At 42.5% G+C, this 25,679-nt stretch overlaps 1 protein-coding gene across 1 annotated transcript; it reads left to right on the top strand.

Annotated features, from left to right (window-relative positions):
- Positions 1-404: 404 nt before the first annotated feature.
- On the top strand, positions 405-24,283 carry LOC140478745 (succinate receptor 1-like). The gene is made up of 2 exons (XM_072572063.1): positions 405-510; positions 20,325-24,283. The coding sequence occupies exons 1-2, from the start codon at positions 508-510 to the stop codon at positions 21,288-21,290; spliced, it is 969 nt and encodes a 322-aa protein (XP_072428164.1). The 5' UTR covers positions 405-507; the 3' UTR covers positions 21,291-24,283.
- The last annotated feature ends 1,396 nt before the right edge of the window (positions 24,284-25,679 follow it).

Below are 25,679 nucleotides of genomic sequence, written 5' to 3'. Positions count from 1 at the left end.
TTATTTGTGTTTTTTTTAATGTTAGTTTTATTTCTTATCCAAACGCAAGGATGCTTAATGGGTATCAGATTACAAAGGTTAGGTTAACCAGACTTGTGTTTCAGGTTTGTTACAAGCATAATTGGAATTAGGTGGGTCAGATGGATTGAAAGGTCCAGGCTGAAAACTTTCAATATGTAGGCACTTATCTTTCACATGTTTTAGTTCTCCTTTTTCTAAAAAGAAAACTTTAAAGCACTTCACTTCTTCCTCATAGCTCCCAACCTCATTTGGAGGAAGAGCAACATAAAAAAAAGTGTGAATTTTGATTGGCTACTCTGTAGCTTCACATCAAAAGCTCAATGCACGTTCGATAGAAGGCTGATGCAGTGTGTGTCTGCAAAATTAATCTGTAGCTCACTTGGCAATTAGCACATTAATTGCAAAACTGTGCCATTTAAAGGAAGCTCATGTTTGTCTGGCAACATTGCAAATCTTCTCAGAGCTACAAATCTCACAGTCAGAGTGATGGTAAGTGCATTCTTCTGTTGCATCTTTTTGGGGTTCTTTGCATTTTCATGGTACCTGCAGGAAGGTAGCAACCAAACAATATTTTGCAGGTGGGGAATGGGTGGGGGTGGGAGGGGGGCAGGAGGGCACAGGAGAAGCATAGAGCCAGCAATAGAGTGACCAATCTGGTGTCAGAACTTCAGTCCATTAAAACCCACCAACTGATTTGAGCACCAAGTTCAAGAGCTGCATCACAGGCAGCTGAAAATGTACAAAGTGACAGCAGAATTAAGAAATCTCACCAAAAATAATTATTGGAATGTGTTCATACTCTCATGATTTAACCTGGTCTCATTGCATATTTTCCCCGACATTTTCTGCGCTCCTCGATGAGGTTTAACAGGTTTTATTCTTTTACAAAACATTTTCATTCTTGGGTTGTGGGCATTGCTGTGTGAATGGATTTTACTGTCTACCTCCAGTTGCCCTGACCGTATGGTTTGCTAAACCCCTTCAGGTGTCACTTAGGAGTCAAATAGTTCAGAATATGTTTGGAGACTAAACAGGGCACAAGTGGGTACTGCAAATGCTGGAGATTAGAGTCATGATTAGAGTGGTGCTGCAAAAGCACAGCAGGTCAGGTAGCATCTAAGGAGCAGGAGAATCAACGTATTAGGCAAAAGCCCTTCATCAGGAATTAAAATTTGGAGACTAAATCGGGTGAGGATGGCAGGTTTGCTCCTATGAAGGATGTTAATAATTCAGTTGGTGACAGCCTGACCGCTTCAGAGTCCCTGCTACTGAAGCCCAATTATAATTTGAACATTTAGACTCACGAGTATCACATTTTCACGTGCTATGTTATTAGTCAAGAACAAATATGTGCTTGGTCACAGTTTGAAAATTCACCTGATCTTCAAAATCAGAGACACCTCTTTTTAGAGCAAGAAATATTATTTAATAATTGTTGAGGAATTGTTGTCGCAATAACTTTTAACACATTTCACCATCTTGCACACTCTACCAATTTAAATCTAAAACTGGCAGCATGATTCAGGGAGAAGGTTCTGAAGGAAAATTGGTAATAGTTCAATTACTTACCTCTCAGAGTTTGGATTTGGAGATGCCAGTGTTGGACTGGGGTGTACAAAGTTAAAAATCACACAGCACCAGGTTATAGCACCTGATGAAGGAGCGACGCTCTGAAAGCTAGTGTGTTTCCAATTAAACCTGTTGGACTATAACCTAGTGTTGTGTGATTTTTAACTTTGTACCTCTCAGAGAGTCTGTAATTGGAGCCTTTCATGCTAATTATTGCAGTGTTTGTAGACTCTGCCACTATTTAAGCCAAAAACATAACTTGCTTTCAATAAAAACCAGAAAGAACTGTGGATACTGTACATCAGAGACAAAAATATAGAAATTGCTGGAAAAGCTCAGCAGATCTGGCAGCACCCATGGAAAGAAATCAGACTTAACATTTTGGGTTGAGTGACCCTTCTTCAGAATAGTTCCTCAGTTCTGAGGAAGGGTCACTCGACGCGAATCGCTAACTCTGACGTCCCTCCACAGAGGATGAGGAGAAAGTGAGGACTGAGGATGCTGGGGATCAGAGTCGAAAAGTGTGGCACTGGAAAAGCACAGCAGGTCAGGCAGCATCTGAGGAGCAGGAGGGTCGATGTTTCGAGCAGAAGCCTTTCATCAGGAATGTGGGAGGAAGGGGAGGAGAAGCGGGCCGAGAGATAAATAGATGGGTGGGGGGGTGGAAGTGGTGGTGAGGTAGCTGAGAAGGCAATAGGAGGATGCAGATGGGAGGTGATGGTCGATAAGTTGAGAGGAGGGTGGAGTGGATAGCTGGGAAGGAAGATGGACAGGTGTGACAGTTCAAAAGGGCAGTGCTGAGTTGGAAGGTTGGATCAGGGATTAGGTGAGGTAGGGGAGATTTGGAAACTGGTGAAGTCGATGTTGATGCCATGTGGTTGGAGGATCCTAGGCATTCTTCTTCCAGATGATTTGGCCTCCAGATGTCAGTGGCTAGGATTTGGCGGTGGAGGAGATCTAGGACTTGCATGTCCTTGGGGGAGTGGAAGGGGAGGCTAAAGTGGTTGGCCACGGGACAGTGGGGTTGTTTGGTGCATGTGTCCCAGAGATGTTCCCTGAAATGTTCCGTGAGTTGGCATCCTGTCTCCCCAATGTAAAGGAGACCAAATCGAGAGCAACGGACACAGTAGATTAGATTACTTACAGTGTGGAAACAGGCCCTTTGGCCCAACAAGTCCACACCGACCCACCAAAGCGCAACCCACCCAGACCCATTCCCCTACATTTACTCCTTCATCTAACACTACAGGCAATTTAGCATGGCCAATTTACCTAACCTGCACATTTTTGGACTGTGGGAGGAAACCGGAGCACCCGGAAGAAAGCCACGCAGACACAGGGAGAATGTGCAAACTCCACACAGTCAGTCGCCTGAGACGGGAATTGAATCCAGGTCTCTGGCGCTGTGAGGCAGTAGTGCTAATCACTGTGCCACCGTGCTGCCCACATAGTAGATGAGGTGTTTGAATGTGCAGAAAAATCTCTGCCAGAATGATCCTTTGGGGCCTTGGACAGAGGTGAGGGGGGAGGTGTGGATGCAGGTTTTGCATCTCTTGTGGCACAAGGGAAGGTGCCGGGAGTGCTCGATGGGACGTGTAGACCGAACGAGGGAGTTGCGAGGGGAATGGTCTCTGCAAAATGCCAATAGAGGTCGGGAGGGAAATATATCTGGTGGTGGGGTCTCATTGTAGATGGTGGAAAAGGCAGAGAATGATGCTCTGTATCCAGAGATTAGTGGGGTAGAAGGTGAGGACCAGAGGAGTTCTATCTTTTTTGCGGTTGGAGGGATGGGATTCAAGGGTAAAGGTGCAGGAAGTGGAGGAAATGTGCTGAAGGCTCTTTCTCTCCACAGGTGCTGTCAGATCTGCTTAGTTTTTCCATAAATTTCTATTTGGTCTTTGTTTTTAACAATTATCAATGGAGATTCTAGTCTGCTAAACACAATCAAGTAAAATACGCACTTACAGCTAAACTATTTGACTCTATCCATGTTTTAATATCCATATTGTCAAATGCTGACAATTAATATAGTCAATTAGTTAGTAGAAATTTTGGAGTTCTAAAAAAGCCTTGGAGCAACAAAACTAAACAAGAGACATGGATAAATTAATTATTTTTATTAATAAAATGTCACATTTCCCTTTAAGAGTTAGGAAGGAATAAAGGAATTGTATTTCTATCACACTCTTCAAAAATTGTTTTGCAGAAAATGCAGCACTTTTGAAGTTCAGCTACTATTGCAAAATATGAAACTCAGGAAACAATGTGTGCATAATAATATTCCACAGAAAGCAATGCGACAATGACCAATGATTAGAAAAGTTGCCACAGTCCCAGAGTCCTCAGTACTTTGAGTATAGGAGCTGGGACGTCAGGTTGAGGTTGTACAGGACATTGGTGAGGCCTCTTCTGGAGTACTGTTTCCATTTCTGGTTCCCCAGTTAAAAGAAGGATATTATAAAGCTGGAGAGGATGCAGAAGAGATTTACCAGGATGTTGCTGGGTATAGAAGGTTTGAGTTATAAAGAAAGGCTGGATAGGATGGGAGCGTTGGAGGTTGAGTGGGGACATGATGGAAATTTATAAAATAATGACAGGTATAGATAGAGTTAATGGTAGTTGTCTTTTTCCTAAGATGAGGAATTTAAAGACTGGGTGTACATTTTTAAAGTGAGAGAAGAAACATTTTTTAAAAAGACATAAGAGACAATTTTTTTACCCAGAGGCTGGTTCGAGTGTAGAATGAACTTCCTGAGGAAGAGGTGGATGTGGTTACAATTATAACGTTTAAAACACATTTGGATGGATACATGAATAGGAAAGGTTTGGAGGAATATGGGCTTAGAGCACACAGATGGGACCAGTTTCGATTGGGATTACGGTCAGTATGGACTGGTTGGACCAAAGGGTCTGTTTCCATGTTGTATGACAGTATGACTGTATGATTGTATGACCTTGGGGCTCCTCTCTCATTACAGAGAGATGACTGATGGCAGTTTAACTTGAGGGTCACCATCCCTTGGGCGAGGGGAGACAGAGGACCTTTACAGTAAACTCAGCCAGTGCAGGACTTGAGAGTCGAAAAGTGTGGTGCTGGAAAAGCACAGCCAATCAGGCAGCATCCGAGGACTGGGAGAGTCGACATTTTGAGCATGAGCTCTTCATCCGGAATTCCTGACGAAGAGTTCACACCGAAACGTCGATTCTCCTGCTCCTCAGATGCTGCCTGACCGCCTGTGTTTTTCCAGCACCACACTTTTCTACTTTGATCTCCAGCATCTGCAGTCCTCACTTTGTCCCAGTGCGGAAATTGAACAAGGTGAAAACAACAAGGCCTGAAGATCACAGCAGGATCAGACAGGACCCGTGGAGAGACAGCAAGCTAACACTTCGAGTCTGGATGACTCTTCATCAGAGCTGATGTGAAGTGTGGAGGGGGCAGCATTTATCTTATAGATGGGGGGGTGGGAGGGACAGAGGTGGAGTGTAGAGTGCAGGCAGTGGGGTGAAAGGTTATTGATAGCTCAGATTAAGTGATCGGAAAGTGAGAATGGCAGAACAATGGTGTGCCTAACTGTCAGACTTGAAAGAACAGGCAGTTTCATAAGGTTGGGGGGTTTGGGGGGGGGGGGGGCGGTGGCGGGGGGGGGGGGGGGGGGGTGTAGGTGAAGAGGACATGGTGACAGAGAATGTAACAGGTAAAACTAAAAGAAAGGGAAGGAATAGGAGTTGGTTCACAATTTGAAGGTGTTGAATTCAATATTAAGTCCAGAAGGTTGTAAACTGCCTAGTCTGAGGCTAAGATGTTCTTCCTGCAGCTTGCACTATGAATTGAACCTGCACTGCTGATGTCTCTCTCCATCAGAGACCAGCCATGTAGCTAACTGACCCCCATAAATAATGATTATCGGATGTTGACTAAGGAATAAATATTGGCCAGGACACCTCAAAGAAGCAAATTGATTCTGCCGGGTCCTCTCCGAGCATCTCAAATAAATAACAGACCATGAAGCATACACCAAATCCATCAGTATTGGGAAGCACAAGCCAACGCACGAAGATAGATCTTCTGGGGAGAGGGAAGTGCAAGATTTGTGATAACCCTTCGGAAAATTTCCAATGTTAGCCAGTGACTACTGCGACAGTGTATGGACTTCCAGCTTTTCACAATATGAACATTAATGATTTAAAAGATGCAACGAAATAGAGTATCTCTGACTTTGCAATTGGCATAATGTGGTGGGATGGGTAGGGGGGAGGGGGGAGTGTGAACTGTAATGAGGATGCAGAGGTGCCTCAGTGTGATTTGACAAACTGAGTGAGTGGACAACTGCCTGGCAGATGAAGTAAAAAGTGGATAGATGTGAGACTCCCCGCTTTGGTAGCAAAAACAAGAAGGCAGACAATGCTCTGAATGGTGAGAGATTGGGGAAGGGGGATGGGCAATGAGACCTGGGCGATCTTTTATACAAGTCACTGGAAGGATGCAGTAAGAAACAAAGACGGCAAATAGAAACATAGGAACAGAGGCAGGCCATTCAGCCCCTCATACCTGCTCCGACATTCAAAAACATCATGAGGGCTGATCTATGGCCTAACTCCATTTTCCCGATGAAGGGCTTATGCCCAAAACATTGACTTTCTTACTCCTCAGATGTTGCCTGAACTGCTGTGCTTTTCCAGTGCCACACTTTTCGACTCCTGTCCGTTGATAGCCTTGCTTAATAAAAATTTGTTTATCTCCGATTTAAATTTAACAATTGAATTCACATTGATCACCATTTGAAGAAGAGTTCCAAACCTCCGATACACCTTGCATGTGGGTGTGCTTTCCAACAACTCTTCTGATTGGTCTGGCACTAATTTCTTGACCATGCTCCCTGGTTCTAGAATCTTCAACCAGTTGAAATAGTTTATACTATCCACTTGGTCTTTTCCTGTTTATATGCTGAAGACCATGACTTAATCTCCCCTTCAACTTCTAAATTCTAGTAAATAATGGCCAAATTTGGCTAATTGCTCCTCCTAACTTAACCCCTGAAGTCCAGCTAATATTCTTGTAAATCTGTGTTAAACTCTCTCCAAGTGTGAGGTGCCCAGATCTGCTCAGGTAGTGTCTAACTAGGGTTTTGTATAACAGCAGCATAATGTCTGCATTTCTTTATCCGAACCTTTAGGCATGAGGGCCAGCATTGCATTAGCCTTCTTGACTATTTCCTTTACCTGTTCATGGCATTTTAAAGAGCTATGCACATGAAACCCGAAATCTCGTTAGCCATCCACTGTACAGTAGCGCCTCGACTTACAAACTTAATCTGTTCTGGGACCCGGTTCGCGAACCGAAAAGTTCGCGAACTGAATCAATTTTTCCCATTGCTCGGATATCGTAAGAATGCTTGGACAGCTGTTCACAGCGCACGCGCCAAAGACAAACTGAATGAGATCACGCGGGGCCTGAGAGCTTTTGCGTTCAACAAGCGCATAGCATAGCAGAACAATGAAACCACGTGGTCGCACACGGACTTTTTGCGTTCGTACCTTCGTTTGTACCTTGAATTTCGTACGTACGTTGAAGCAAAATTTGATGTACAATCCTGTTCGTAAACCGATTTGTTCGTGAACGGGGTCGTTCGCATGTTGAGGCGCTACTGTATTTAATTTTGTGCCATCTAAAAATTACCCTGATCTATCCTGTTTTTGGTCTGAAACGCATAACCTCACATTTGTTTACATTAAAATTCATTTGCCATAGCTTTACCCATTCACCTAATCTATCAATATCCTGGCATACGTTTATGCTGTTGTCAACACCGTCCACAGTGCTGCCCAATTTTGACTTTGAATACTGCCAATATTTGAGGCCTGAGCACAATTCCCTGCAGAACTTCACCAGTCATGTCCTGCTAAATTGAGCTTTTTTTATTCATTTGTGGGATGTGGGTGTCACTGGCTGGGCCAGTATTTATTGCCCCCATCCCTAATTGCCCTTCAAGGCTGAGCTGACTTCTTGAACTATCCCATTGCAATCTACCCCATTGTGGTTTGACACACAATGCCATGAGGGAGAGAATTCCAGATTTTAATCTAGCCACAGTGAAAAAACAGCAATATATTTCAAAATCAGGATGTTTAGTGGCTTGAAGGGGACCGTGAAAGTTGTGGTATTCCCATGTATCTTCTGCCCTTATCTTTAGACCATAAGACCATAAGACATAGGAGCAGAAATTAGGCCATTCAGCCCATCAAGTCTGCTGCATTTAATCATGGCTGATAAGTTTCTCAACCCCATTTTCCCATTTTGTCCCCAAAACATTTGATCCCCATGACAATCAAGAACCTATCTATCTCAGTCTTAAATATACTCAATGACCTGGCCTCCACAGCCTTCTGTGGCAATGAATTCCATACATTCACCATTCTCTGGCTGAAGAAGTTTCTCCTTATCTCCATTGTAAAAGAGCTTCCCTTTACTCTAACGCTGTGCCCTCGGGTCCTCGTCTTTCCTACCAATGGAAACACCTTCCCAACATCTACCCTGTCCAGGCCATTCAGCATCCATCTTGGTGGGAGTATTCGTGGGTTTGGAAAATGCTGCCTAAGGCTGTTGATAGTGGGCGGATTTAGTGATGGTAACACCATTGACTGTCATGGGGTGCTGTTTAGATTGTCTCTTATTGGTGATAGTCATAGCCTGGCATTTGTATGGCATGAATGTTACTTGCCACTTGTCAGTCCAAGGCTGGATTTTGACCCAATCTGGGTATATTTGAACATGGACTGCTTCAGTACCTGAGGAGTCATAAATGATTGCATAATCATCAGTGAAATATTTCCACTTCTGACCTTATGATGGAGGAATGATCATTGAAGAAATAACTGAAGATGCTTGAGCCAAGGATACTACCCAGAGGAAATCCTAGAGAGATGTCCTGGAGCTGAGATGACTGACCTCTAATAACTACAACGAACTTCCTATGTTCCAGGTAGGACATCAACCAGCAGAGAGTTTGCCCTGATACATTGATTCCAGGGGTCCTTGATGCCACACTCAGTTGAATGAGGCGTTGGTGTCAATGGCTGTTACTCTCACCTCACCTCTGGAATTTTGGTCTTTTATCCATGTATGAATCAAGGCTGTAAGGAGGTCAAGAGCTGGGTGGCCCTGGCAGAACCCAAACTGGGCATCGCTGTAACCTGCTGAGCAGGTGTTCTTTGATTGCACTGTTAATGAGGCCTTCCATCACTTTATTGATGATAAAGAATAGTCGGTAATTGGCTAGGCAGGAATTGTCTTGCTTTTTATGTGCTGGACATACCTGGGCAATTTTCCCTATTTTGGGTAGATATCAGTGTTGTAACTGTACTGGAAGAGTTTGGCTAGGAGAACGGCAAGTTCTAGAGCACAAGTCTTTTGTACTATTGTCAGAGCCCATAGACTTCGCAGTACCCAATGTCTCCAATCATTTCTTGATATCATGTGAAGTGAATCAAATTGGCTGAAGACTGTGATGCTGGGGACCACTGGAGAAGGCTGAGATTAATCATCCAATTGGCACTTCTGCCTGAAGATTGCTGCAAATGCTTCAGCCTTATTGTTTGCACTGAAATGCTGGGCTCTTCCACTGTTGTGGATGGGGATATTTGTTGAGCCTCTTCCTCCAGTGAGTTGTTTAAGTATCCATCACCATTCACAACTGGATGTGGTAAGATTTCAGAGCTTAGATCAGATTCATTGGTTATGGGATCACTCAAATCTGTCTTTAAATTGCTGCTTATGTTGTTTAACATAGAAATAGTCTTGTTTGATATGTTCAACAGGTTAACATCTCATTTTCAGGTATGCCTGGTGCTGTTCCTGGCATGCCCTCCTGCACTCCCCACTGAACCAGGGTTGATCCACTGTCTCAATGGTAATGGTTGAGTGTGGGATTTGCTGGGCCATAAGGTTACAGATTGTGCTGAAGTATAATTCTGCGAATGGTGATGGCCCACAGTTTCTTGTGGATGCCCGGTCTTGAGTTGTTGGATCTGTATGGAGTCTGTCCCATTTCGCATGGTGGAGTCTATTCTCAATGTGAAGGTGCGACTTTGATAGTCACAAGGACTGTGCAATGGTCACTCTTATTGATATTGTCCTAGACAGATGCATCGACAGCTGGCAGATTGGTAAGGATGAGATCAATAAGGATGAGAATGAAAACTTACCAATTATTCCAATGCTCTTTTTCTTACAACTCAATCAATTTCCTATCCATGTCAGTAATTTTCCATCAATTCCATGGGCTTCTACCTTAGGTAACAATCTCTTGTGTGGGACTTTATCAAAAGCCTTCAGGAAGTTCATGTAAACAGCATCAATTGAATTACCTCCATTCACCACCATTGTCACCTCTTCAAAACACTCTGAGATTTGTCCTACCCTTCATGAATTCTTGCTGATCCTTCCTGATTTAATTGAAAGTTTTCAAAGCGATCAGTTACTCTATCTGATTGTACACTCCAACAATTTTCCCACCACTGATGTCAGGCTAAATGGTCTATAAAAATTTAGAATATAGAGAAACAAGTTCTGAATCTAAGAAACTCTGAAAGATTATGGTCAGGCTATCAGTAATGTACACTCCTACTTCCTTTCACACTTATAGATGGAAACCATCAGGTCCTGAGGATTGGTCCTTCTTCAGTTCCATTAATTTCCCCATCATTGATGATTTACTTCAGCTAATTTTATTTAAGACTCCACCCATGACCTTCTGCTAATTTGTTGTACAATTGTTATTTGGATGTGCATTGGGCCGTTTAAGACTCAGGTAGGAAGAAATTTCTTCAACCCAAGAGTAGTGAGTCTGTGGAATTCTTGCTCACAGGAAGCAGTAGAGGCCAAAATATAGAATATTTTCAAGAAGGAGCAAGCTAAAGGTCTTAGGGCTAAGGGGAACCAAAGGATATGGGAAGAGGTTATGGAGCTGCATGATCAGTCATGATCATATTGAATGGCAAAGAATTTTTGAAGGGCCAAATGGCCTACTCTTGCTCCTACTTTTTATGTTTCCATGTTTCTACTAAAGGAGGATCTTGAGCATTGTATAAGGGAAACTCTTGCAACAGTTGGTGATAGTGAGAGAAGGTAGTTGGAGACATTCGAGTTTACCCTCTCTGGGAAAGGAGGCTTTGTGGGGGATAGTGACTTTATGAGAAGAATGAGCAGATAGACCATGAAATACTCAATTGAACAGACTTCAGTTAATATTATAAATGCCTTTTCTTGTTAAAGCTTAAATTCGCTTCATGTTTGTAATGACCTGATAACAATGGAATACAGAATCCACTTCAAGATCTTTGCACCATCCATGAGTTCAAAGCCCTTATTACAATTGGAATAAAGGAAAGGAAGATCCTTAGGGGTGGTGAGGGGGTCTTGGTTAAAATGAGCTTTTGAATATGAGGTGCTTATGAGCACAGGAACAGAAAAGACTACAGGGCCCTGGAACCTGTAAATGGGTAACAGTTAGTCAGGATTGTGAAATCAAATTACACCACAGGATATTCCTGATCTGTGAAAAGCAGAAGTTGATGCTTAAATTTCTGTAGACTGATTGTTAAAGGGTTATTACATCATACAAAACATTTTAACATTTCTTTAGATTTGACAGTCAACGAGAATAGCTAAAATGAAGAAAGGTACAGCAGCACTTCTGAAACTCAATTCTGTTATAATCTGTTTTCTTTATTAAAGTTTCATGGTTTGTGAGTGTCACTAGCTTAGCCAACATTTACTCTCCATCCTTATTTACCACTGAAATGGAAATCCAACTTTCTAAATCATAATCTGATGATAGAATAGTGTTCCAGGATTTTGACACAATGACAGTGAAGGAATAGCAATATTGTTCCAAGTCAGAATGGTGAATGACTCTGAGGGGAGTTTGCCAATGAGCGTATTCCAATGCATCAGCTGACTTTGTCTTTCCAGGTGGTAGAGATTACAGATTTGGGAGGTGCTGTTGAAAAAGACTTGGTGACGTGCTGCAGTTCATTTTGTGGCTGGTGTACACTGCTACCACTGTCCATTGGTGATGAAGGGTGTGATAAAGTGTCTTAGGTGATGGATGAGGTGCCAATCAGATAGGCTGCCTCATTCTGGATGGTGATTAGCTTCTTGAGTGTGTATAAGGCCGCATCCAGATAAGTGGCAATTATTCCCTTTACGCTCCTGACTTGAGTCTTGTAGATGGAGGACAGGCTTTGGGGAGACAGATAATGAGTTACTCACCACAGAATTCCTAGCCTATTGTTGTAATGCCAGTATTTGTTTTGTTTTATTTATTTGTGGGACATGAGCATTGCTAGCTGGCCAGCATTTGTACTAACCATCCCTTTTTGCCCTTGAGAAGTTGGTGGTAAGCTGCTTCTTGAACCACGACAATACATGTGTCCTGGGTTGATCCACAATGCCATTAGGGTAGGAATTCCAGGATTTTGACACAGGTTGGTCAAAATGACTGCTCCAGTTTGGTTTCCAGTCAATGGTAAACTCCCATGATGTTGATAGTGGGGATTCAATGATGGAAACAGCATTGAAAGCCAGGGGACGATGGTTAGATCCTTCTTGTTGGAGATGGTGAAGGAAGGTTGACTGAGGGACTCCTTTACTGCCATCCTCTGGGAGAAACACAACCTTTGGAAAATGGGAAGTGAAGCAACATTGTTGGTTTTCAGCAGTCAATGATCACAGCTCAGCTTTCTACCTCTCAGAGGTCGATGAATGTTCCTTGGAAGTGAAAATTTACATCATACAAGTTGGCCCACATAAGCCTGCAGAACTCTATACTGATGCCCTGGCCAAGAAAATGAACAGAAGGTTATTGGTGCAAAGGGAACAAATTCAATTGCAATCCATGACAAACAAAATGCCCTAATGTTTAACCATGAAGGAGCAAGAAGTCCCATGACCTCCAATACAGCTCGCATCACAATTGGCTAACACTCCTGGATTGTTCACATGTTCATACAATGTCACTTCTCACTCAGTCAGCCTTCATTCTTTAATCAGCAAATATTCCTGCATTGCAACAGCTTGTTTATCAAGGACTTGGGTTGTTGAAAAGTTTGTACTCACTGGACTTTGGGGAAGCAGTCTAACCCACTACCTGTATAATATACATCATCATGTGTATGAACACAAGTGTTTCCCTCTTTTGGTTAATGAGATTGCAACCATGAAAATGCTTCCTCTAGGCTGGGGTGTCAATGAGTATTCAAGGGCTAATGCATGCAAAATAGGTTCCAACAATGAAGAAAATCTGGCCCACTTGAAAATTTCTGAGATGGTAATAGCAAAATGATCCTGCCATCAAGAAACAATAACTGTATCAATAAGAGTAATCACTGCCCAGTCCACGTGGAGACAAAGTTCCATCTTCACATTGAGGATGCCTTCCATCATGTTGTGTGACATTAATACTATACCAGAGGGAATAGACATTGACCAGATCTATGAAATCAAGACTGGGCATCCAGGAGGTGCTGTAGACCATCATCAGCAATTAAATCATAATCCAACACTATCTATTAGCTCACAGCCTGGCATATCCCCACTCTACCATTGCTATTAAGCCAAGGGATCAACCCTGATTCAATGAAGAATGCAGGAGGGCATGCTAGGAGCTTCACCAGTCATACCCAAAAGGAAGGTGTCAAACTGGTGAAGCTACAATACAGATGAATGTGCCAAACAGCATAAGCAACAAGTGATAGACAGAGCTAAGCAATTCCACAACCAATAGATCAGATCTAAGCTCTTCGGTCCTACCAGATCTAGGAGTGAACAGTGTGTGAAATTAAACAACTCACTGGAGGAGTGGGCTCCACAAACATTGGAGGACCTAAGCACATCAGTGCAAAAGGTAACGCTGAAGCATTCTCAACAAACGTCAGCCAGAAATGTCGAGTGGATGGTCCATCTCAGCCTGCTGCAGTGGTCCCCAGCATCAACAAATTCCAGGCTTCAACTCCACGTGATATTCGGAAGCACCAGGAACTGCCACTGCTATAGGTCCAGACACCATTCCAACAATAAGGCTGAAGATTTGTGTTGCACCCATATCCAAGCCACTTCAGTCCAGCTAGTCCATCGTCATCGACCAAACACGTGGAGAATTGCCCTAGAATGTCATGTACGCAAAGGAAAGGCAAATTCAACCCAACCAATGAGTGCCTCATCAGTCTACTCTCAATCTTCAATAAATTGGTAGAAGGGGTTATTGACAGTGTTATCATGTTGCAGCTGTTCAGCAATAATCTGCACACCAACCCCGGATTTGGGTTTTGCCAGGGCCACTCAGCACTTAGCCTTATTGCAGCCTTGATTGAAACATATGCAGAAGAGCTGAACTCCTGAGGTGACGAAGCAACTACCCTTGATATGAAGGTGACTTTCAACTGCATATGGCATCATGGAGCCTGACCAAATCTAGAGACAATGAGGATCAGGAAGTGGGGGTGGAGAATCGCTCCACTGGTTGGAGTCATCCCTGGCACATAGGTGGTTGATGGAGGTCAGTAATCTCAGCTCCAGGACATCTCTGCAGGAGTTCCTCAGAGTAATGTCATGGCCCAAACATCTTCGGCTGCTTCATGAATGACCTTCCCTCCATCATAAGTTCTGAAGTGGAGATGTTTGCTGAGGATTGAACAATGCTCAGCACCATTCACAAAGCTTCAGGTATTGAAGCAGTCCATGCCTAAATGCAGCAAGCTCTGCACAATATCCAGGTTTGGGCTGACAAATAACAAACAATATTCAGACTACTCAAAATAACCTGATAGAGTCATAGAGTCAGACAGACTCTTCAGTCCAACTTGTCCATACTGACCGAGTTTTCAAAAGTAAGCTAGTCTCATTTATTTGCCTGCTAAACATTGCTTTTTGATATTCAATTTTATTACTATTGCCAAAACAGGGTTACTGTTCGCTAGAAACTAAACTGAACTAGCCACCTAAATACTGTGACAAGCACAGAGAACACTGAAGGGACTCATCAGATCTGGCAGTATCTGAGGAGAGAGAAGCAGAGTTAATGCCTTAGGTCTGGTATGACTCTCCTGAATTGAGCTCAGTTCGGAAGAAGAGCATTAACTCAGTTTCTTTGTCCACAGATGCTGCCAGATCTGCTGAGATCCTCTGGCATTCTCTTTGTTTGAGATTTCCAGCATCGTCAGCATTTTCTCTTTACGTTAGAAATGCTGCACCAAATAACTCACTTCCTGATGCCCCAAAGTCTATCCACCATCTACAAGATACAAGTGTAATGGAATATTCCTCACTTGTCTGTGCGGGTATATTTAAGAAGCTTGACACCATCTAGAACAAGCTTGACTGGCGCCAATTAAACAATATGCAGATGGTCCAACTAGGAAGCGAGCTGTACTTGTACGAGCCTGGCCAGGTGATTGAAGTTTCAATGGGGAAGCATTTTGGGAAAAATAGTAAAATTCCCTAAGTTTTAAGACAGTTATAGATAAGGATAAGACTAGTGCTCGGGTGAAAGTATTGAATTGGGGAAATATTAATTACAAATGTATTATGGCTGAATGAGAGAAATTAGTTGGAAAGGGCGTTTTTGTTTTTGAGGGCAAACCCACATCTCACATGTTGGAGTCTTTTAAAGACCAGTTGACCAGAGTTCAGGACCAGCATGCTCCTGCAGGGCTGAAAGATAAAGAGGCAAGATTCAGGACCCTGGATGACAAAAGATATTGACAGTTTAATCAAAATGCAAAAGGAATCATATGTAAGTTATAGGAAACTGAAATCAGACAAGGCCGTTGTAGAATATGAAGGAAGCAGGAAAAAACGTAAGCAAAGAATCAGGAGAGCTAAAAGGAGCTATGGAATGCCCTTGGTCAGTAGAACTGAGCAGAATTCCAAAGCTATTTTATGTGTATCTTGGAAGCAAGGGTGTAGCTAGGGAAAGAAAAGGTCCACTCAAGGACAAGGAATAGAATTTCTTCCTGGAGTCAAAGAGGTTGGTGAGGTCCAAGCATCAGCACTCAGCAAGGACAAGGCTATGTACGATGATAAGATTGGATGGACAAAGTTAAAAATCACACAATACCAGGTTATAGTCCAACAGGTTTAATTGGAAGCATACTAGCTTTCGGAGCATCGCTCCTTCATCAGTTGGTAGTGGAGGGCTCAATCCTAATACACAGAATTTGTAGCAAAGATTTACAGTGTGATGTAACTGAAATTATACATTGAAAAATAGAATACCGTGATAGTTTCACTTCTTTCATGTGTAAATCACAAAACCCTTTTTAAAAAGTTGCATTCTCAGGTTAACTGTAACAATAGTGATAGATTACTTACAGTGTGGAAACAGGCCCTTCGGCCCAACAAGTCCACACCGCCCCGCCGAAGCGTAACCCACCCATACCCCTACATCTACCCCTTACCTAACACTACGGGCAATTTAGCATGGCCAATTCACCTGACCTGCACATCTTTGGACTGTGGGAGGAAACCGGAGCACCCGGAGGAAACCCACGCAGACACGGGGAGAACGTGCAAACTCCACACAGTCAGTCGCCTAAGGCGGGAATTGAACGCGGGTCTCCGGCGCTGTGAGGCAGCAGTGCTAACCACTGTGCCACCGTGCCGCCTCTGTCTATGCCATGATGTTTAGATTGATTCTAATCTAAAAAGTGAGATAATGGAATTTTACATGAATTTGTGCAGTTTTTGAGCATCTCCAAATCAAGATTGGATGGGGTATGTTGATATTCAAGGGCCTTTTGGTTTTAGGAAAGAGGACGTCTTTATGGCTAATGTTTGGCTTTATGTGGGAGAGGTCTTGTCTCACAAATTAAATTGAGCTTTTTGAATAAGTGATGAAGATGATTGATGAGGGTAGGAAAGTGGAGACATGGACTTCAGTAGAGCATTTAACAATGTCCTTCATGGTAGGCTGGTCCAGAAGATTAAGTTATATGCGATCCACAGTGAGTTAGTTAGTTGGATACAAAATTGGCTTGGTCGTAGAAGACAGAGGATGGTTATGGAGGATGTTTTCCTGACTGGAGGTTTGTGATCAGTGGTGTTCTGCAATGTTCGGTTTTGGGACCTCTGCTGTTTTTAATATGTGTAAGTGATTTGGGTGAAAATGTAAATGGCCTGATTTGTAAGTTTGAAGATAATATGCAAATTAATGAATTTGTGGAGAGTGAGAAAGGTTATCAAAGGATATAGAGGATATGGATCAGTTGGGAAATTGGGCAGAGAAATTGCAGATGGCGTTTGATCCAGACAAGTATGAGGTAATACTGCTTGGGAGGTCAAATGCAAGAGGAAAGTATGTAATGTTACGACACAGAGTAAACTCCTCTGCTTAATGTAAAACCAGCAACACAGAAAAGGTTTATCCCATGCAGTAATCTGCCAAAATTCGATAGGCCAAGAACTAGTTGAAGTAAAAATTTATACCTTTTTTTCTTGAAATATAACAAGGAATAATTAAGTGACAATTATTTACAATTTCTTCCTCTAACCTATCTTTTACCTTCCCCTCCATGCTACTAATCAGATAAAACTCCAGATTACGATTTACAAAACAAGACTTCTTATTTCAAAACCAGGCAGCTTTTGTTCTTCTCTGTATTTTGGTCTTCTTTTCTTCTTCTTGGGGACTCTTTTATCGGGACTTTGCCTGGATCAGAGTGTATTGGCTAAAATGAGAGGTTGGACAAACCTCGATTGTTTTCGCTAGAGCATTAGAGGCTGTGGGGCGACCTGATAGAAGTATATAAAATTATGGGAGGTATGGATAGGATAGATAGTTGGTGTCTTTTCCCAAGAGGGAAATGTCAAATACCCAAGGACATAGAACATAGTTCATGGAAAAGTACAGCACAGAACAGGCCCTTTGACCCACAACGTTGAGCCGAGGTTTAATCCTAATGTAAAATATAGTAATTTACCCTAACACCCCTCAACTCACTGCTATCCATGTGCATGTCTAGCAGTCGCTTAAATGTTCCCAATGACTCTGCTTCCACCACCACAGCTGGCAACGCATTCCATGCATTCACAACTCTCTGCATAAAGAACCTACCTCTGACATCTCCTTTATACCTTCCTCCTAATATCTTCAAACTATGGCTCCTCGTACCAGTCACTCCTGCCCTGGGGAAAAGTCTCTGGCTATTGACTCTATCCATGCCTTTCATTATCTTGTATACCTCGATCAAGTCTCGTCTCTTCTTCCTTCGCTCCAGAGAGAAAAGTCTGAGATTATTCAACCTTTCTTCATAAGGCAAGCCCTCCAGTCCAGGCAGCATCCTGGTAAACCTTCTTTGCACCCTCTTCAAAGCCTCTGTATCTTTTCTATAGTAGGGTGACCAGAACTGGACACAATATTCCAAGTGTGGTCTCACCAGAGACTTGTAGAGCTTCAGCAAAACCTCGCGGCTCTTAAACCCGATCCCCCTGTTAATGAAAGCCAAAACACCATCTGCTTTCTTAACAACCTTATCCACTTGGGTGGCAACTTTGAGGGATCTATGTACTTGCACACCTAGATCCCTCTGTTCCTCCACACTGCCAAGAATCCTGTCTTTAATCCTATATTCAGCATTCGAGTTTGACCTTCCAAAATGGATCACTTCACATTTATCCAGGTCGAACTTCATCTGCCATTTCTCAGCCCAGCTCTGTATCTTGTCTATGTCACGCTGCAGCCTGCAGTAGCCCTCTATACTATCGACGACACCTCCAACCTTTATGTCATCTGCAAATTTACTAACCCACCCCTCAACCTCCTCATCCTAGTCATTTATAAAAACTATAAAGAGCAGAGGCTCAAGTACAGAGCCCTGCGGGACCCCACTCAACACTGACCTCCAGGCAGAATACCTTCCATCTACAACCACTCTCTGCCTTCTGTCAGCCAGCCAATTCTGAATCCAGATAGCCAAATCTCCTTGTATCCCATACTTCCTGACTTTATGAATGAGCCTACCATGGTGAACCTTATCAAAAGCCTTGCTGAAGTCCATATACACCACATCCACTGCTCGACCATTGTCGACCTGTCTTGACACCTCCTCAAAGAACTCAATAAAATTTGTGAGGCACGACCTGACCCTCACAAAGCCATGCTGACTGCCTTTAATCACGCTATGCTTTTCCAAATAGTCATAAATGCTATCCCTCAGAAGTCTTTTCAAAAGCTTTAAAGTGAGAAGGGGAACACCTAAAGGAGATGTGCGAGGCAAGCTGTTTACACAGGGGGTGGTAGGAGCATGGAACGCATTGTCAGGGGAGGTTGTAGAAGCAGATACATTAGCAATGTTTAAGAGGCATTTAAAAGACAAGGGAACAGGAGAGAATAGCGGGATGGGACCACATGCAGGCAGATGGGATTAATTTTGAATGGCACCATGGTCGGTGTAGATATGGTGGGCCGAAGGGCCTGTCCTGTTCTGTTCTTTGTACTGAGTTTCTTCGCTAATGCTCAACAGCAGCAGTATGTCCTATCCACATGATGCACTACAGACATTTACCAAGACCTATTAGATAGCCACTTCCAAACATATGATCACTTCCATCTGAAAGGACAAGGGTAGCAGGTACATGAGAACATCACAACCTGTAGGTTGCCCTCTAAGCCATTGACAATCCCGACTTTGAATTACATCACTGTCTGTTCACTCCAGCTAGGTCAAAATCCCAGAATTCCTTTCTGAACAGTAGTTTTGGTCTACCTTTCCCTAATAACCAACAATTGTTCAAAAGGACAGCTCACTAGCATTATCTCATAGGCAACTATGAATGGATCATAAATACTGACCCAGTCAGCAAAGCCAACAATCCATGAATGAATTAATGAAAAGAAAAGAAATTGAACTTTTACCTTGGGCCTGCCCTTGCAAATACACTGTACTCCACGTAGCCATAAAAGTTCTACCCAATGTGCTGATTTAGGATCAAAATTAAACCTGAAGGTTAACATTGTCTGATATTATGAGAACATTTGAATCGATCTTTAAATGTTTGGTTGGAGAAGGTATTAAATGAAGGCTCCCTTATAGTCAGCCTGGCTGTAAGCTGATGGTCCGATGAACAACATCAGAGGAGTCCCAGTTAATGATGTCCCAGCCAATATTTAATCATGAAGCAACATTACTCAAAAAAAGCAAATCCTCTGACTACCATGACGTTGACAACTGTGAGACTTGGTAGTGCCTTATTTACCACAGACATGTGGTTTTCTCTCAGTAGTACTTGGGCAGTTGATTTAATCTGATGGCTAGATGGCTGGTTTGCAATGCAGAATGATACCAACATCATTGACAGCATTTTACATGCGCTGAGTTCTGTGGAAGGGTCATGTGACCTGAAATATTAACTCTGATTTCTCTCTACAGATGAGCTTTTCCAGCAACTTCTGTTTTTATTTGTATTTGAGGTTACTATGAAGGAATCCCTTTCTCCATCTCTCACCTGAGGTGGAGTATCCTTCAGGTTAAACCACCACTCACTCTCTAATGGGGCAGCAGCCCTATCGTCTAGTAAGACTACAGTGATTGTATCTTATTAGGAGTCACAGATTAGATGTCACACCAACTATCCACTGAGTCAACAGTGATGCCTTAAACATCAGTTCTTCAATGTGTTTAATTGTGCACCTTCATGTTCCTCTTTAAGCTAATTTTTTTTTGTTTTTAATTTCTAGGAGACGAACGAGACTTGCACGGACATTAATTCTCACGTGGAAAAGTATTACCTCACAACAATGTACTCCATTGTGTTCATTGTGGGACTCATAGGGAATCTGACTGTGATAAGTGGTTATGTCTTCTGCTTAAAGAAGTGGAAGTGCAGTAACATCTATCTCTTCTCCCTCTCTGTCACAGATCTCTTTTTAATTTGCACTCTTCCAATGTTTGTAATCCAGTACGCAAATGACAGTGAATGGTTCTACGGTGACATATGGTGTAAGTTTAATCGGTATTTCCTCAACTGTAACCTCTACTTGAGTGTCCTCTACCTGACCTGCATCAGTATTGATCGATATCTGCTGGTGAGAAACCCAACAAATCTCTATCGGTTCCAGGAAAAGCAGACCGCTATCATTATCTGTTTCCTCTTGTGGATCTTTGTCACGGTAGAGCTGGTGCCTATGTTCACCTTCATTGGACCCAAGAACATCACGGACAATGATGATCTGGCTGTAGTATGTGTTGACTATGCCAGTTCGGGGAATGCCGGAGACAGCCTGGTTTACAGTATGTTCCTCACCATTGTTGATTTCATCATCCCACTCTGCATTATGGGGTATTGCTCCACTAAAACAGCAAAGTGCTTAAGGGAGATCAGGGCACAGAGACGCAGCACAATTAAGTTTGAGAAGCCCCATCGCCTCGTGATATTGGCAGTAGTCATTTTCTTGGGACTCTTCACTCCTTATCATGTCATGCGCAATATCCGCATTGCCTCTAGATTGGGGAAGAAGACATGCACCTACAGGGGGATAAAAGCTGGTTATGCCATCACAAGGCCTATTGCCTACCTTAGCTCTGCTATTAATCCCATTTTCTACTTCATGCTGGGTGACCGATTTAGAGAGACCCTCTTCAGCAAGTTGCCATTCATTGGCCAAAGGCTGGCGTCAGAGACATCAAGCAGGGATAAATACTGAGTTAAGAGCATGACACCAACTAATTAAGAGCCATTTTATTTTCGGCCTTCTATTTTTCTGAAGCGCAGCTGAATCATAACTGCAGTGGTTTGAACGTCAGCAGTTTGAGTCACATATTTTCTTTAGCTTGAGTTGAACTTTCTTGAAATTCTCACTTGTATCGAAAAGAGTTGTTTGGGAAGCTTTAACCTGTTGTTGCTATATTCCCAAATTGAAGATTGGTAGTACCAGCTTTAGAGATCCAGAATTAGCCATTGGTTAACGATTACTCTTGGATTACTCTCTCTGCACTGACGAAAGCAAGGTCCTGGAGTATGCGTCCAGGATCCATTAGTCAGAGCTGGGACGTCAGTAACACATTATTGAGAGGTGATGGTCTTGTTGTATTGTGGTTAGACTATTAACTCAGAGACCCAGGTAATGCTCTTGGAACCTGGGTTCAAATCTTGCCATGGTAGATGGTGGAATTTGAATTCAGTAAAAAATCTGGAATTAAAAGTCTAATAATGACAGTGAAGCCAGGGCTGATAGCCAGAAAGACCCATCCCTGTAATTTAGGGAAGAGAATCTCCTAAGTTATTTTGTCCTACACATCGCTCCAGACCTACAGCAGTTAGTTCTTAACTTCCCTGTGAAATGGGCTAGCAAGTCATTCTGTTGTCAATCCACCACCACCTTATCATAGACAACCATGGATGGGCAATAACTATTGGCTCAGCCAGTGAGCCAAGCAAAACAAAAAAGACACCGCTGCGAGTAAGAACAGCCTTGGAATTGGGATTGTTTGTAGGTCTGGATGAGGTTGCAGGACAGAGATGAGCAGCATCCTGGAGGGATCTGAAAACAAGGATAAGAATTTTGAATCAGGACATTGGCAGATTGCAGGTTAACATAACAATTTCAGGATTAGGGAATGAATGGGACTCAATATGAGTATGGACAGCACCATTTCATTGAGCTCTGGTTTACGCTTTCCATTATCCAACAGCTAAGAGATATTGCAACATGGGAATGAGCACTCACACAAAAGCAAAATACTGTGGATGCTGGAAATTTGAAATGAAAACAGAAATTGCTGGAGAAGCTCAGAGGGACTGACAGCATCTGTAGACAGAGAAGCAGAAAGGATATTCTTTCACTAGAGAAGGTTTGTAAGAAGTTTACCAGGATGTTGCCAGGTCGAGAAGGTTTGAGTTATGAAGAAAGGTTGGATAGACTGAGTTATTTTTGCTGGAGTGCAGGAAGTTGAGAGGTGACCTTATAGAGGTTTATAAAATCATGAGGGGCATGGATAGGGTTGCTGATAGTTGTTTATTCCCCAGGTTGGGGGAACTTTAAGACTGGGCGGCATATTTTTAAGGTGAGAGGAGAGAGATTTACAAAGACATGAGGGGCAAATTCTTAACACAGAGGGTGGTTTGTGTGTAGAATGAACTTCCAGAGAAAATGGTGGATGCAGGCACACTTACAAAACTTAAAAAACACTTAGGCCAGGACATGAATTGAAAAGATTTGGGAGGATATGGTCCAAAAGCAGGCAGGTGAGATTAGTTTAGTTTGGGATTATGTTCAGTGTGGACAGGTTGGAATGAAGGGTCTGTTTCCATGCTGTATGAACTTATGACTCTATGACTAGTCTGGAAGAGAGTCATAGCGGACTCAAAATACAACTCTCCACAGCATTTGCCAAATCTGTTAAGTCTCTCCAGCATGTTCTCTTTTTATTTGGAAGCAAATACTGTTCATTCATTGCACTTTCCTGTCTTCACCTCAACATAACATTCCAAAAATATGGAAGTCTGAGGGCAATACCTAATGGTAAGAATTTCTCACTGAAATTGTCACTCAACCAGATTGAAGTACGCTGATGAGGAATGGAGAAACGAATATTTAAGTCTCTCGACTGCACTCAGTTCCCTATCCCAACCCAGATTCTGATCAGCACCTGTCAATCAAACAAAAGTATGTCACACAGTTTTCACTATAAATAAAGAAACAAGGGTGAAGTCAAGTCTCATCCTGAAAAACCAGCAGCTGAATTAAAGAGCTTGGAAGGCATAACAGGGATGATCAGGAAAATATCTTTGCTGAAGGAGAGCAATAGAAACAGAAATTGCTGGAAAAGCACAGAAGATCTGGCAGCATCTTTGGAGTGAAAGCAGAGTTGACTTTCCTTTTCCAATGAACCTTCCCAGAATGCCTCCAGGCTGAGTCAGGCTGAGTCAGGTCTGAGGAGTGGTCAATTGACCTGCAATGTTAACTGATTTCTCTTCACAGCTGCTGCCAGACCTGTTGAGCTTTTTCAGCAATTTCTGGTTTTGTTTCTGGTTTCTAGCATCTGCAGTTCTTTTGGTTCTGAAGGAGAGCAACATGTTTGTGAGAAGTGAGGAAATGTTCTCTATGGACTTAGGAAAGAAAGAATCGATAGGACACAATGTAGTGAAGATTGATTTGGACAGTAAGAAAGAGGAAGAGGGAAAGCACGTGCAGAATGGTTCAAGGAAGGCTTATATTGGTCGAATCAGCAACTGATAAAATCAGCAATAATTTGTTATTAATACATTATGATATTTTAAAGTAATGAACTTGCTTATTTAAAGCTGTCAAGCATTGTCTAGCCATTAGTCACAATTGTTGGCATTGAATTAGGCAAGAAGTCATCTTGTTTACACTGATTAATGTCCACAGTTTCCACTTATTCTGATGTAATAGAAGCAAGGTGCATGTATTCCCTACAGATTTATGTCTCAGGAAGAACATCACTGCACTGACATTAGCAAGACCAAGCAGCACACCATATCATTTGCAGAACTTTTATTGCTTGTGTTTATGTTTTCCTACAGATAATTTGATCAAGATAATCATGATAACTGCTCTGCTGCTTGAGTAAAGATGTGCATTTCATGTGAATACCAGCATATCATGATAACAAATTTGTGTTTAAAAGTTCTCTATTTCTCTATTAATTTTGTTTATTATGTAAAAATATTTCTTTTGAGTGAATGCTGTTGAGTGAATATTAAAAACAAGTTCACAGAAATCAATCCTGATCCATTTCTTTGACTATATTGCTTTGTTGAAAAACTTAGATGTTAAGAACACCAATAAATAGCTCCCTAAGAAGTATGAGCCATGAACCTGGCCTTCTACTGAACAAGATGTTTGATCTTCTTCCTTAACTCCACTTCCTCACAAAATCCCCACATCATAAACCTCCTTCATATCCAAAACTTCATTGCTCTTGTCCTAACTAGACTCTACAATTAGGCAGCTTCAACTTTCAACGCTGAGATGTTTCACGATTTCGAGCCATTTAAACAATAAATTTCTCCCCATCTCAAATCAAAATGGCTGACTCTATATTATGTACTTGTCACCCCATGCTCTAGGCTGCCCAGCTGCATTTCATTACTATAGAGTTATAGAGACATTAAGATGTACAGCACAGAAACAGACCCTTCAAGCCAACTCATCCATGCTGACTCAATATCCTATATAAATCGAGTCCCACTTACCAGCACTTGGTTCATATCCCTCTAAACCCTTCCTATTCATAGACCCATCCAAATGCCTTTTAAATGTTGTAATTGTGCTCACCTCCACCAACTCCTCTGGCAGCTCATTCCATATAGACACCACCCTCTGCATGAAAAAAATGCCCCTTGGGTCCATTTTAAGTCTTTCCCCTCTCACCTTAAATCTATGTCCTCTAGTTTTGGACTCACCTACCCTGGGGAACAGACCTTGACTATTCACTCTAGCCATGCTCCTTGTGATTTTATAAACCTCTATCAGGTCACATCGCAGCATCCGATGTTATAGCTTTCATAGAGTCATAGAGATGTACAGCACGGAAACAGACCCTTTGGTCCAACTTGTCCACACCGACCAGATATCCAAACCCAATCTAGTCCCACCTGCCAGCACATGGCCCATATTCCTCCAAACCCTTCCTATTCATATACCTATCCAAATGCCTCTTAAATGTTGCAATTGTACCAGCCTCCACCAAATCCTCTGGCAGCTCGTTCCATACACGTACCACCCTCTGTGTGAAAAGGTTGCCCCTTAGGTCTCTTTTATATCTTTCCCTTCTCACCCTAAACCTATGCCCTCTAGTTCTGGAATCCCCCACCCCAGGGAAAAGACTTTGTCTATTTATCCTAACCATGTCCCTCATAATTTTGTAAACCTCTATAAGGTCACCCCTCAGCCTCCAACGCTCCAGGGAAAACAGTCCCATCCTATTCAGTCTCTCCCTGTAGCTCAAATCCTCCAACCCTGGCAACATCCTTGTAAGTCTTTTCTGAACCCTTTCAAGTTTCACAACATCTTTCCGATAGGAAGGAGAACAGAATTGCACACAATATTCCAACAGTGGCCTAACCA

The sequence above is a fragment of the Chiloscyllium punctatum genome, chromosome 6, assembly GCF_047496795.1.
Source record: "Chiloscyllium punctatum isolate Juve2018m chromosome 6, sChiPun1.3, whole genome shotgun sequence".
Classification (NCBI taxonomy): Eukaryota; Metazoa; Chordata; class Chondrichthyes; order Orectolobiformes; family Hemiscylliidae; genus Chiloscyllium; species Chiloscyllium punctatum.
Note: the sequence above shows the minus strand (reverse complement) of the source record. Positions and strands in the feature narration are given on the sequence as shown.